This window comes from Prenolepis imparis, unplaced genomic scaffold (genome assembly GCF_030444845.1).
Source record: "Prenolepis imparis isolate NDT839.2.m4 unplaced genomic scaffold, iyPreImpa1.0 SCAF_4, whole genome shotgun sequence".
Classification (NCBI taxonomy): domain Eukaryota; kingdom Metazoa; phylum Arthropoda; class Insecta; order Hymenoptera; family Formicidae; genus Prenolepis; species Prenolepis imparis.
In genome coordinates, this window is record NW_028141162.1 from 10,606,466 (window position 1) to 10,621,575 (window position 15,110).

General features: G+C 40.4%; 1 protein-coding gene across 2 annotated transcripts in view; it reads left to right on the plus strand.

The window, feature by feature from the left end:
* The window catches only part of L (zinc finger protein Lobe), a 77,567-nt gene that overhangs the window by 59,772 nt on the left and 2,685 nt on the right, over positions 1 to 15,110 (plus strand). For both annotated transcript variants that reach the window (XM_083035401.1, XM_083035402.1), the window contains 4 exons: positions 2,157 to 2,389; positions 4,690 to 4,832; positions 12,035 to 13,847; positions 13,937 to 15,016. In XM_083035401.1, the coding sequence (XP_082891527.1) occupies positions 2,157 to 2,389; positions 4,690 to 4,832; positions 12,035 to 13,847; positions 13,937 to 15,016 (3,269 nt within the window). The remainder of the gene's footprint in view (positions 1 to 2,156; positions 2,390 to 4,689; positions 4,833 to 12,034; positions 13,848 to 13,936; positions 15,017 to 15,110) is intronic.

Below are 15,110 nucleotides of genomic sequence, written 5' to 3' on the forward strand. Positions count from 1 at the left end.
TACACATTTCTAAGGATTTGATTAATTAAAAGGTACATGAAAAAGAGATAAGTACGTATACTCTTCCATGAGGACAAATATGATAATTCGCGTTACACCACTGGCATAAAATCCGCGTAAGGCGCCCGGCCCAACATAGGTCACAATTAACAAAGTTAAAGTCGGGCCCCTATTAATAAGCGTCGTCGAAGTGCTCCTATAAATAGATTAGGTTGCAAAGCGACAATAGCATTGTCAGCGACACAGGTCGGCAGCGCGTGCATCGAGTCGGACCGCTAAGTGCGCCTATTTTCGCCCCGATGACACATCGTCGCCGATTGCAATGCAAGTTAAATAAGAGCCCTCCCGAAATCCGAGAAAATTCTTTCTTCAATTGCTTCCGCAATCAACCCCTCTCATTTTTTCCCCCGATATCTTATTCCTTTTCTCTTGGCATACGGTATGTAAGATGTTCACATATAGGATATTTTAAGAGTACTTTGGAAATTATTCTGTGTCGGAGAGCTCTTGAGAATTCTTGGAGGAGAGGAAAAAATGATTTCTTAAATACATAAAAAATTCAGTGGCGCCCAATAAATACGTTACATTTTCTATTTATGTAGCTTAATATATCCGTAGTTTAATTTGCCAGAAGTTCCTCCAGTTCGATTTATATTTATTGCTTGATCGGTCACGTTCCGAGACAGCCTTTCTCCGGCTCACAACTCTCTCGGCACCCCCGAAGAGTCGTTGGAACGCGTGAATCAGTCGCGGTGCCAATTGGGCGAGATAGGTGCGCACACATTGCGCAACGTGAAATCTTTCGGAGTACAGAGTACAGTGTCTACTTGACGAATTGCCTCATCTCGAATCATTTTCTTCGCGCATTTCAAAATTAACAATAATTAATATTAATAAATTAAATTACTAGATTTGAGAGTTTTAATTTTCAAAGACCGAGAGAGATCCAAATTCTAAAAATATCCACGCTTTCGTCGAATCTTTTTAAAGATATAATATACATATATATATATATATATATATATATATATATGCGACACACGCAATAATTTACGCAAAAGTGGGCATGGGCGACTATCCTTTTGGGAGAGGAAGAGATGAGGCTCGCGAGGATGACGTGTGGGTGGAGGATGCGAGCGATTTACGCGGACGTACGAGATGTCTCTCTTCTGGGTGTCGGTCTCTGTCGCGCACGTAGACTGGGATTCCGCAAAATCTCTTAAATCGACTCGTGGGTGTCGATCCGTCGACGGAGCCGACGACAAATGAGGAAACGGCTAACTAGCCGAGTCATTTCCACCATTTACGAGCAGCGCGCTTCGTCTCTATCCTCCGGAGAGTCGGTGGGATCTCTCTAGTCCTCATTCCAGGCAATTATAAATTATTCGTGATTAGCCGGCGTGTGGACTTCGCCGGAAGTAGCGGCGCGACACGCTCTCCCTCGACGCGGAGGAGGATAAGTCGGATTTTCTGTGACGGAGACGCGGGGGTCTTCCCTCACTTGACCCCTTTGCTCCGTAAGTTATTACGAAGCCTCGAGTCGGGGTCACTGCTTCCGAATCGTTTCACGCTTTGAAGGTGTACGTTACAATACGTAACTTAAAAGTGCCCAAGAATTATTACACGGCTTAAACGCATATAAATATATTCTCTCTCCTATGATAATTATCTTTGTATAATTTTATATAAGTATTAATTAAGCATAATTCTGAATACGTTATATCGGTTCAGTTTTATAAAAATTATTCGTATATACTTTGAAAAGATTTTTGCTCCAACAAAGACCTAAATGAGATGTCAAGGAATATCCTGCCTGTTGAATACAGCTTTGCGAAACCGTGATTTTGCCCGAGCGAACCAGGACACGCTTGGGTTAATGGCACGAGTTTTACCGTCTTCGCGTCGTTACGAGGACGATGTAAAGGGACACGCGTAACGGGCGAGGTGAGACCAGATTCGTAATGTCGTTACGCGTACACACGCATGACGCGAGTTCGTAAGGTCACCTTGTTACATGTAAAACTGGTCCCGCTAGCAGAGCGACACTTCTCGCGAAGCGAATCATACGAGTGAACCTTGTAGATCGATCCTCGATAGAAGGAACGTGGAGAACAACGAACGAATGCTTATAATTTTTTTTTTTTTATTGATTGCAGAAGCCTTAGGAACCGGAAGTTCCTCGTGGCATAGCGAGGATGGCGGGCCCAATTCACGCCGTGGCGGCGAGACACCGTCTTCCTGCGCGACTCCGACGTCGGCGAGTTTCCCGTCGGAGCCCGAGGTCGACGCCGACGTCAATCCCGACGGCACCAACCCTGCCGCACCCTATCCCTGCCAGTTCTGCGACAGAAAGTTTCCGCGTCTCAGCTATCTGAAGAAGCACGAACAGGTAAAGCCGTAGATTTCTCAATCATCAGGTTTCTCTAACTGTTATCAATTATTGTTGAAAATATAAATTGCTGAAGATAGAAATATATGCGATTCTAGAGATTCAAGCATATATATTTGCATAATAACATGTCCAGAGAGATAAAGATCTTTATAAATTAGAAAATCGAGTCTAGAAGAATCGAGCATATTTTATTTTGAAATTCGCGTTAGTATAAATTACGAGAGTAATCTTCCATATTTTTTTCTTTCTGTGACACATTAAAATTATTACAACCTTAAGTATATACTTTGCATCGACTCGCGATAACGTGAGATACAAGATCAGACAAGTGCGGAAAGAAAAAGGAAGGAACGAAACCAAAAGGATTCATTCGTCACAGGCATTTAGTATGCGCGCCACGTATATTGCGAATAAAGCTCTCTTTTCACGCGGTGTGAGAAAAGGTCCAAGGTGTGATTCCGCAGGTTGACGAGTCCCGTACGCGGGCAGGTTAACGCGTTTCCTCCTGCGAGTGTCCTGAAAGACGCGTGGCGAGTCTCTTTTTTTCTCTGCTCGGATTTTTTTCTATTTTGCATGGCGGTGACATTAGCTCGTTCTTCCGCGTCCTGGGACGGGTCATCATCAGGTCAGAATCTGTAGCATCATACTCATAACAGGTTGTACCAGTTATCAGGTTATTCGTCCAGGTGGCAGCCGACTCTTTCGGTTCCTCCTTGTGACGGTCCATTCTGAATACATATATGTATATACTTTTATATATATAAGTGCGATTCAGCTCGCGGATTCATATATATATGTATATACATATATGAATCGCACGTAGATACGGCTCTGATAATCAAGACAAGACCTCGACGAGTCTAGGCAGAAATAGCTGCCTATTTATTCTACGCACTTCTACGCAATGCTAGTTTTATTCTACCGAAAGACGTGACGAGTAATCTCAATCTTTGCGAACTTGTCATATCGTGCGATGGTAGACGAAGCATTGACACGTTCGAGACATTTTAAAATTGCCTCAAATTTTATAAAATTAATTTCATAAAGTTATCGATTAATAATTTATCTCGTTAAATATTGTAGATATGTCTTTCAACATCTTTCGATACAATCCTTTGGAAGGTCGCATGGGATGTAGCTACTCCAGCTAGTTAAATTTATTGGATTTGTATCATTGCTGGAGAACAAAATTAATTTTTTTTATACTTCAGAAATTATATTAAAGCTATGTCTAAAGATAAAGTATTGAAAAGAGTGGCAGAGGAACCAGCGCAGTAATTCGGGCGCAAATGTCTAAAGATTCATAAAATCGAAAAGAGTGAATTTTTTCCTCATTAACATTCATGAAGAAAATACTCTGAGGTGTAACCTACAGCTCACGCGACCGCGTCCAAGGGCTATTCGACTCGAATTCTCTCTCAGGCAACCTTTCATCTTCAAGCGATCTAAAACATCGTTGCTGGTTATTGCCTGGTCCGATTAGCTAAACTACCAGATATATACCTTCCCGTCGCCGTTGCATCGGCATACCGTCTGTCCGGTGATCCTCCTCGACCGGACCGAGCGAGAGACCAGGCGGCGATCGCTTCGGCCGTCGTCCAGATTGTCTCTTCAAAGGAGCCGACGACTCGAAAGTCGACCGCACAGTCTCGTCGGTACGTGCCGAGCTTACTTACCTTGTCGCGGCACCGTTTCGTGCTCCGGAGCCACGTGCGACGAGCGTTTTACGCGAGCGGGGGAGCACAAAGAAGGTGACCCGTATGGGATCATATCGGTCACCGTGATCTGGGTGGGTGACGCGTCCTCGCGGCCGAGGCCGACAGAGAACCGACGTTACCTCTCCTTCTCTTGCTCTCTCTCTTTCTCTCCTTGCTCTATGATTCTTTGCTCTTCTTTTCCACCGACTCTTTTGGCGCGTCCGACCAGGCTCCTCGCATTTAACTCGCGCAGCGTATTGAGATGTTAAGCATGAACCGGCTATTTGTGCCCGTCAAGTATCCTCCCGAGGTTTGGTCGAGGTACCTTTCGTTTCGTAGATAGCTGCGGACTTTTAAATGCGCGTTAATAGAACCTTGAAGTATATGTTGCAAGTTCTAAGCGATATATAGAATTTTTATTTAAAAATGTCCAGATTCTGTGACTTCATTAAGTTTCAAGGATGCAATTTCTGTTAAAGTTTTGCGAGTACATTGTCATCGTTATTATTCGCTGCGTCTTTTTGATTCCTATATGAAAAGGAATCATCATGTTTTGACAGAATTAGTACTATAATAATATGACAATTATGTCAATTTCAGAGTCACGGCGATCAGATGCCGTATCAGTGCAGTTGGTGCAACAGACTGTTCAAACACAAACGCAGCCGCGATCGTCACGTGAAGCTGCACACCGGAGACAGGCGATATCGCTGCTCGAAATGTGAGGCTGCCTTCTCTAGGAGGTAAGCGCAAAATCTTATCTCGATGATACTTCTCCGCAGTATCTTATCAACTATGGACGAGCAATCAAAGACAAACTTTAAAAATCTTTCAATTATCTCGGACTATATGACGTGTTCACTGATAGGAAATACGTTTACGAAATTATCATAAAGTAGAGAGAGAGAAACGTAGATAAAGGTAAAGATTATCGAAAGACAATCGTAAAAGAGAAACAATCGCGCTGGCACAAGCATGATAAACGCAACAGATGGTGGAACGAGGGCCCTCGACGGGGTACTGGCGGGGCCCAACGGGCCCTTCGGCCGATTCCACGAGGAACGCCGATCCAACGGGTGACAAATGAGTAATGATCACACGACGACCACGGCCCCGGGTGGCATTAGTCAAGCTTACTCTCTTACGTGGCTCTGTTTCTTTCTTCTCTCCTCCTACCACCCGCTCCTTAGTACTCTTCGCATAGTATCCATCTGTTTGTTTCCTTCTTTCTCACGCGTTATCCTCTCTCGGTGTATATTGAATCGTCCCGTGCGCATTGAAATGCTAAGCTGGGTCCAAGAGAGAGAAAGAGAGAAAGACAGAGGGCCCCGCGTAAAGTATTTTTTTCTAACTGGATACACGCGTGTGCGCTCGCGAGCCCCCGCGGGGCCCCAGGTGAGCAGACAGGTAGGACGCATAGGTGTTACGGGACAACAGGTAGAACATTAGTCAAGTGCCTCGTTGCCGCTCGTCCGCCTTCGCCGGCCGTTAAAGTCGCGCTCGCAACCGATGACACTATACGAATCCCTACGAACGATTCTACTCATCGTCAAGACTTTGTCAGCTCTTTTTTACCGAAAAAAAATCGAGATCCACGATTTTATTAATAGCAAATAAACAGTATAACACATAGAATGTAAAAAATGTATAAAAATCGTAATTAAAATTGTCGATTTTTTAATTCGAGTGCAATTCTTTTATATTTTTTTATTATAACAAATATTTACGCTATTATATATAATTAGATAATCGCTTTTTGGATAATCTTCGCATCTGCGATATTCTTTTTTGTTAATCTGTATTAAACTTGACGCATGTGAGTATATAATTTAATAATTTTGAAATGACAATCTTGCGCCGATTTTGGTAAAAACAGGACTGCAAAGAATCGAGATATTATTGTTGAGAAAAGTCCTAACAGAGGCTTGCTCCTCACCTGTCAGCCGCTATTACAATCGTACCGCAAGATCTTTACGCCACGTCTCTATTCGTCCTCCCACTTTAACAGTCAGTTTGGGTGATCTAACAAACAAAAGGGTGAAAATCTTCCGTGGTTCTCACGTTGAGCGTCTCTCAGAATAAGATATCTTAACTAAGACTTTCGTTTACGGTAGATATGCATCATATTATTTCAATATATCGTCTCATTAAAATTTATTAATTAGAAGAGAACCGAAGCAAAATCAAAATATTAAAAAATTATATACTATGATATGTAGCTCAAAATCGTAATGTCTAATTGACGTATAAGAAAAAAATTTTCTCTTGTTATAATTTTTATATTTCGAAAAATCTAAATAGAATGATTTTCTGAAAAAATTTTAAAAGAAAATTAATTTATATATGTTTTAAGTTCGATTCGATTGCGAAAAACCGGTCGGAAAATTTTATGTATCTCACGAGTAATACCTCGTCATGGCAATGTTTTTATTCTCAAGGAATGCGGTAGCGAGATCGCACATTTTACGGCAGTCTCGTAGTTCTCATGGTCCATCGACAATCAACTCGAAGTCACGATCCGACCTCTAGCTACTTTGACGACAACTGTTCGCTTTTTGCACTAATTTAATCCCTTTCTAAAAAAAGGCATATTATTGACATTGTCGTTTTTCCGCGATGAGGATTGGTTGTTTCGATTCGTGTTGTGCGTTATATTCATAGCATCAAGCAGCGAAGGTTAACAGTTTAACAATTTGTCCAAAATAAAATTACATAAAATAATATTATGTTTTAAATAATATGTTATAATACTTTAAACTCGATTAATATTTTTGACAGTTATCAGCTGATTTCTGTCAAAAAATATTAATCGTGGATAAAGTATTATAACATATTATTTATAACATTATTATTTTAATTTTTATAACATATTTTTATTTAAAAATTTAATTAGCAAATTAACGCTTTAATCAGCTATTTTCTGTCAAAAAATATTAATCAAATTTAAACAAACTTTATATAAAAATATTCTTTTATATAATAAAATCGAGGAATGGCGCGCGCTTGTGTTGTTCTAATTTCGATAAAAAAAACAAGAAGTATAAAATTTTTTACATAGTCAGTTGATCTCAAATATTGACACAGACACTAAACAAAAATTGCTTTTCGAAATAAGATGATACATGATTATCAACAATTGAAAAGATGAATAATAAAAACCACAAAATCGAGTGATTTAATCAAGTAATTGTAATGAATGGTGATGTGTAATAAATGATTATCTTTCAGATATGAATTATTTGAATCATAAGTGAAACTTTTAAGATGAAAATACGTAAAGATCGTGCAGTGAACGCACCCACGAATCAACGCGATAGGGTGATTCTTTCGATTCTCACGAGGGTGGAGTTTAACGGTCCATTTATTTCCATTTCCTTTCAGCACCCTAAACACGATCTTCTTCTTGTAGAATGGCTGCTCGCCATTTCGCGCTTGAACTCCACATTTCTCTCTTCCGTGAGTTAGACTCTTAGAAATCACTATGAGATCTTCAATTCCCTTTCTCTAGCTTAACTAAGCTTAATTATTCTAAAATTGATTAATTATTTTTTAACAATAACGGGGATGATTAGGTTTGAAGGCAAAATATTTTTTCGTAATATTTAATAATAATTTTGTAAAGAGAAATATAAATCGATATTATAAAATTATTTTTAAGATGCTTTTTTGTAAAACGTTTTTGAAGCCTATTATTAAATAGCACGATCACTTTATTCGATTTTTTTTTTATTTTCAGCGAGAGTTAAATCATTTCAAGCGAGAATAAAATATTATTAAGAGCTGTTGGTCTTCTCGCATTTTCTACATCTAATAGTAAAATAAGTAGAGTGTAAAATATGTAATTAAAAAAACGAAACAAGATCTCAATCTGCATTCGAATATCATCTATGGTCCACGATGTGAGACGGTCAACGTCGAGATATATCGAATACATAATAGTAGTGTGAAAACAGGAATATGCGAGTTGTATTTAATACCGGCTTGACCGGCGCGAACTCGTCGTCGGTCCATTCTCTTCGTTAAGCGAGCGCGACGCTTTTTACACGCTTTTGAGAGAGTCCTTTTTTAAACTTTTTTTTTTCTTTTTTTTTTTTTTTTCTTTCGTCGTCAGTTGCTCGCTCGGCCGCAAAACGATACGCTCGATAATAGGACAGCCGCGGTTCACCGGGCGATAATCCTGGTGGCGCATGAATAATTCACGCGCAAAGTGCAGGAGTAAATTCGCCGTCTGTCTTCGTTTCGGCGAGCCGAGACAGCTCGCTGACCATTCGCTCGCTCAAATCTCGTCAGGCTGACCTCACCTTAAATGCGGATTCAGTTTTCCACCATCGACACACACACACACACACATACAGATACACGATGAAACGATGAATTATTCATTCGCGGAGTTCTATCACGAAAATCAGCGAATCCTTACCCACGTTCGACTCTGTCCGAAATCTCTGTACCCTCTTCTCGATGCTTTTTAACACACGAATCTTTTTATTTATTGATACATTTTTTGTCACGATAGACGAAATGATCGTAACAAAGATATTTCTATCCGTTGTGTAAATTTTTAAGGTTTTTCTTAATCAGCAAAAGCCTCGAAAGCTAATTATTCGGGTTTGATATGTCCAAAATCCTACATTTATTTATGTCGAAAATGATCTTTGTTCGCATCTTTGTGTTTTTAGGATTGATGGATCGATAGGATGGATGAAAGAAATATAATACGAGAGATTCGTATTTCGCAAACTTGTCTATTTTATACGATTGATCGATTTTTGCAAAGAACGCGATTAACAAATTCGCGCAGATACATTAATTTCATACACAATTATTTATATTATGTATTCAATTAAAATGATCGTGTGATGAAATAAAAGATTCGCGAGTCGATTATTTGAGAAATGCGAAAATTAATTTTCTTATTTTCTCTTTCCGAAAGAATTATAAAATAAATACGACAAGATATTTTTCATTCCATCTTTCTTGATATCAATTTCTGTCTAATATAAAACAAGACGTATATACGTTGAAGAAAGATAAATTAATACCAATTTGGATACTTTAGATTATATAGACACTTAGACACTTTGTTGCTATTCCATTGTCGTTACTTTACCACGGAATAACGATTTTCTATACCACTTCTTTTGCACATTTAAATATCGAAAGAATCAATAACGCGTTTAAAATTCATATACCAATATAGTTTCACATTCGTGTAAAAGCGCGACGATAATGATAGCCGCATGATATAAAATGATTTTAGATTCCCATTTCTCACGATATGATAACGAGAGGGTAATTTATTTTCTAATAAGAAATTTTTCCACTGTTGTGGAAATGTCATCGTGCACTTAATATAACCGCACATCGCCGATCTCTTCCTTCTAAATAATATATTTGGCGCTTTATTAGTAGGACACTTAATTAGCACCCGAGAAAAATATTTTTAAGCAAGTTTCGACGAAACTTGCCGTCCATTTTCATTAATTTTTGCCGTCGTTTAATTCTTTTCCTCGGATTGACTCGCCATCGCTTTACCGTAAATCCAATCTCCGAGATTAAGCGTAAGTATCTCGTTCGAGGTATATCAAATCGTCGATAAATTAACATTGTCGATCACGTGCTACAGTTTTATTATTAAAGATCGCGGCGCGCTACACCCGATCGTTTTATATCCGACTTCCGCACTGGAAATCGAAATATTCTCATCCGTTAGGCGAATCTATTTTCACGTGTGATTGACAGTGCGGTTTCTGTGATGAACCTTAATATACATAGACTCTCGTCGCTTATTACAGGAAATAGAATCTCCTGAATTAGCTACCAGATCTCTTTCGCACGAGAAGCAATTTATTATTTTAAAAGATTAATTAGTCTATATAATAGGTCAGTCATCTGTCTACGAGAATAGCATTTAGTGATACCCTTTCTACACCTAAGGATGATCCTACTTGTGGCTCGAGATTGTGAAAAAAAAATGATAGGCTGAGTTAATTTTAAAATACTAGAACAAAACAAGCGCGCGCCATTCTTCGATCTTATGTTAAAAAGAACGATACAGAAATCAGCAGATCCCTTTCTAAAAAAAGGCATGTCGGTTCTCGAAAGTCTCGAAGTATTGTTGCCTCTTTTCCGTAATGCTGATTGGCTCTCTGTCGATTCGCGTTGTGTTTTATATTCATAACATCGAAAGGATGTCATCGCGAAAGTTAGCAGTTAGCAGTTTGACAGTTAGTCCAAAATAAAATTAAATAAAATAATAAAATATGTTTTAAATAATATGTTATAATACTTTAAACTTGATTAATATTTTTGACAATTATCAGCTGATAACTGTCAAAAATATTAACCGAGTTTTAAATAACATATTATTAATGAATTCAAAGTTTAAACGTTTTTTGCAAAAATTAAGAACTGTGTAAGTCGTACAACATTTTCTGAGGGCGCGTTTTAAAGGTCTCTTCAAGACTTACAAAATGAGCCCTCAGCGAATGTTCTACGACTTACACAGATCTTAATTTTTTAATTCAAAGTTTAAACGTTTTTCGCGAAAAATAAGGCCTGTGTAAGTCATAGAACATTTTCTGAGGACTCATTTTGTAAGTCTTGAAGAGACCTTTAAAACGCGCCCTTAGAATATGTTCTACGACTAACACAGGCTTTAATTTTTAAATTAAAAGTTTAAACTTTTTTTAAACGTTTTTTAGCAAATTTTCGTTTTAATATTTTTTGACAGTAATCAGCTGATTAAAGTGTTAATTTACTAATTAATTTTTAATATAATTTGTTATAAAAATTAAAATAATATGTTGTTATTCTTTAAACTCGATTAATATTTTTGACAGTTATCAACTGATTTCTGTCAAAAAAAATTATTCGATTTTAAAGTATTATATAACATATTATTTACATTATTATTTTAATTTTTATAACATATGTTTATTTTAAAATTTAATTAGCATATTAACACTTTAATAAGCTGATTTTTCAAAAAATATTCGAATTTAAATAAACTTTATGTTATCTTTTTAAAAATATTCTTTTTAATATAGAATTGAAGAATGGGATGCGCTACGTGCGCCCTTGTGTTGTTCTAGTAATGTTTAAAAAAAAAAAACGCTATCGTTAAAAAAAAGATATTTATTTTACTTAACGTTGAAAACATAATTATGCGGTGAAGATAACAATTTTACTTAAAGGTCTATTAATGTTATTTAACTATCTATTTAGCAATATATCAATTCTAATTACATTTTACTTTTAAAATCGATAAATAGATAGTTAGATAACATTATTAAGTCATACGTCTTTAAGTAAAAGTGTTATCTTCGTTGCATAATTATACGTCTTTAATACTAAATAAGATAAATCTATTTTTCTTAACGACACTTAACGAATATATTTTTGATAACATCATTATCGTAGCGACTATCTTAAAATTAAATCAATCTATCAATTTCTTTTTTTCTTTTTTTTTCCATCCCGAGATCTCGATCACTAAATATATTCTTATAAATAGAGGACTGACCTATTATATAGACTAATTTATCTTTTAATATGATAAATTACATTTTACACTTAAAATGCAATTAGAATTGATACGTTGATAAATAGGTAGTTAGGTAACATTATTGTCATACGTCTCTAAGTAAAAATGTTATTTTTGTCACATAATTACATTTTCAGCGCTAAATAAAATAAATATCCTTTTTTAAATACATTTATAAATTTCTTATATTTATAAAGAAGAAATTTATTTAAAATTATTTTATTCTTTACTTCATTATTTGCTCATATATCATATATATATGTTTTAACTATTAATTCTCTGCTTAGCGCGCTTACATAAATTAATTAATATGTCTAAATTAGTAACTGAATTTTATCTTGTAAATTTTGATACGAGTTTTCTAATATATTTTTCTTTTTCGATTATCATTTTTTTCAGCGATCACTTAAAGATCCACTTGAAAACGCATGACACCCAGAGGCCTTACCAATGCACGGCTTGCACGAGAGGCTACAGTACAGCCGCGGCCTTAACAGCGCACATGCAGTCTCACAAGAAACATCAATCGTCGTCTTCTCAATCAGCTGGTCTCAAGCTTCAGGACATGGACTACGGTAGAAGAAGCGTATCCTCGCACAGCACGTCGTCACCGCCGGTACCATCGTCGCCGTCGCCGTCGCTGAATCTCAGTCTGAACCCGAGGAACGTCCTGAAGACGTCGCAGGGCACCGGTAGCGCCTCCACTACTCCGGTTCTCAGCTCGCCCCTGAAACTCGCCTGCATGTACTGCACCCGGGACTCGTTCAGCTGCATGCAGCAGCTGCAGATGCACGTGCACACGATGCACCAGGCGATCCTGAGCGGCGCGGAAGGTACGGCTCGGCCACCGTCGCCAAACCGAACCTCCAACGAGCAGCAGGCGGCTGCCTGTAAACCGCTGGATCGCCAGGACATCACGAAGGAACCGCGACTGGATCGCAAGTACCCACCGTCCGAGGATCGAGGCGACAGGCCCGCTGGTGAACGGGACCATTACGAGAACACGTTTACCTGCAACCAATGTACTATGAAGTTCTCTACGTTGACCTGCCTACGCGATCATTTGTTGTCGATACACCGAATCGACGGTTTCGGCGCGGCGATGATGATGTGTCCCTTGTGTAGTATCCCGTGCGCCTCGGCGGCTTCCTACGCCGAGCACTACGTTCTTCAGCACTGTGAGAATCGCCGACCGGCGCCAACGCACACTATAGATTACGGAGAAACGAAGCTGAACGGCAGCATTTACGACGGTGCTGCGAGAGATTCCCGGATATCGAAAACCCGGGACGCGCCGGAAGCCGCCGATCTCACGAACAAGCACTCGACCAGATCTTCCTCGGACGCTGTCGGCGGTTATACCGCTAATACTCTGCTATGCGGTCAATGCGGTGCCGCGTTAAAAGACTTCGAATCCTTCCGGGAGCATGTGGCGCGACACTTGCAGGCCGACCACCGTAACCAGGAGATGTCCGGCAGACAGCATCTATGTCCCAAGTGCGAAGCCATCTTCTCGGAGCGCGAGGACATGCTGGCTCACCTGACCAAACACTATCTGAGCCAGGTCAGCAAGGAGTATGCGTGCAGTGCCTGTAAAAAGCTGTACCCGCATCCAGATCAACTTCAGAGGCACCTTTTGGACGTGCACGCGCATCATCTGTACCGTTGCGCTCTGTGCCGGGACACCTTCGACTCCAGAGTAGCGATACAAGTGCACTTCGCGGTGAAGCACAGCCAGGAGTGTCGGGTCTACCGGTGCAGCACGTGCGCCGTGCCCAACAATGAGAACTCGCCGCCGGGAGCAAACACGGCAGCTTCCGGCGAAGGTAGGAGCTTCTTCAGGAGCGAGGCCGAATTGGCGGCGCACGTACGCAGTGTGCACGCACCTCCATCCGCCGTCTCCCTGATGAACAGCAGCCCGGTCGGTGCCACGAGGAGTCCGGCCTCGACGCCCGGTGGTAGCATCGCGGCGCGTTGCTTCTTCTGCGGAATCTGCTGCGGTTCAGATCTCGAACTCCAGCTTCATTTGGCCAGCCACTCGACCAGTCTCTATAGATGTCCCATCTGCCGAGAAGGTTTTGCGGTAGAGTTTCTCTTGGACCGACACGTCGCTCAGGCTCATCATGCGGCCCAGGACCATCAGATGCCATCCGTCAGAAGTAACTCGAGAGAGAATGGGCGCGTTCATCGAACGGCTAGAAATCAGGAAGAAGTAAATATCTGTTATATTATTAAGATTGAAAAAATAAAATCTATTAATCTTGTAATTACTTGTTAACCGATTTTTTTCCAACTTTCTAGACGAAGTCTCTGAAGAGAGGTCGCTCGCCAGCGTCGAGTAACAACAATTCCCTGAATCAGCGCGACAACAATAAACGTACAAATTACGGCGCTTCCGGCCAGCATTGCGAGCTCTGCGAACGCGGCGAGTTCGCGAACGAGGCTGAGCTGCAGGCACACAAGAAACTGGCTCACACACCTCCTAAACTATCCAATAAGAGTTTATCCACCTTGAGTACCCTGACGTGCGGTTATTGCGGCGAGGTTTGTCGTTCGCGAACCGAGCTAGAATCGCACACGAGAATCCAACACGCGTCCAACGAACCCGGCGGACGTCACAAGTGCAACATCTGCGACGAGGTGTGCCTGTCTAGCGCGACCTTGGCCGAACACAAGCTCCAGAAACATTGTAAAATACAACTGAGCGACACGTGCGTGGTGTGTCGTGGTTGTCTGACCTCGGAGAGTCAATTCCTGGACCACGTGCAAAGACATAGCTTGGAGAACGTGGACCCGCAACAACGACTGGACAATTCTTTGCCTCATTTGCCCGCGCCGTGCGTCGTTTGCCGGCAAACGCTGATCAGCGAACTAGAGTGTCGTCTGCATGCGCGGCATCATTTACGAACGTCTTCGGGATCGCGTAGCGCCGCCCTTTCTAGTCCGACCAGTCCGGGTAGCGGCAAAACCCAGAGCCAGGGTTGCTGTCTCTGTTTGCGCGATTTTGCCGCCGACGATTTTGTCAGCCTGCCACCTAATCCTGCCAGTACGAGCGGACAACCGCTCAAGGTCTGCAAACCCTGCTACATGCGACATTCTCAAGGATTGCCTATTCTAAACTCAACAACCTACGAACGGGCCAAGTACGATACGACCTGGTTCGCGATCAAGAACGGCCAATGGAATAACTCCAAGGACAAGTGGGATGACAGAGGACTCAATGTGGAGAATCGAACCAGAAACGAGGGAAGCACGGATAAAAAACGCTGCGAAGAATGCGGAGTAAAGTTCGAAGATCCCGAAGAGGCAGAGAAGCACAGAATCGCAGAACACGAAAAGACTAACAGTGGTTCGAAAACCTATACATGTATACAGTGTCAGGTTAGTATATAGTAATTTACAATTTTCAAATAATCTATAAATTTAAGATAATCAATAATAAAATAATATATAAAAATTATATAAATTCATCCAG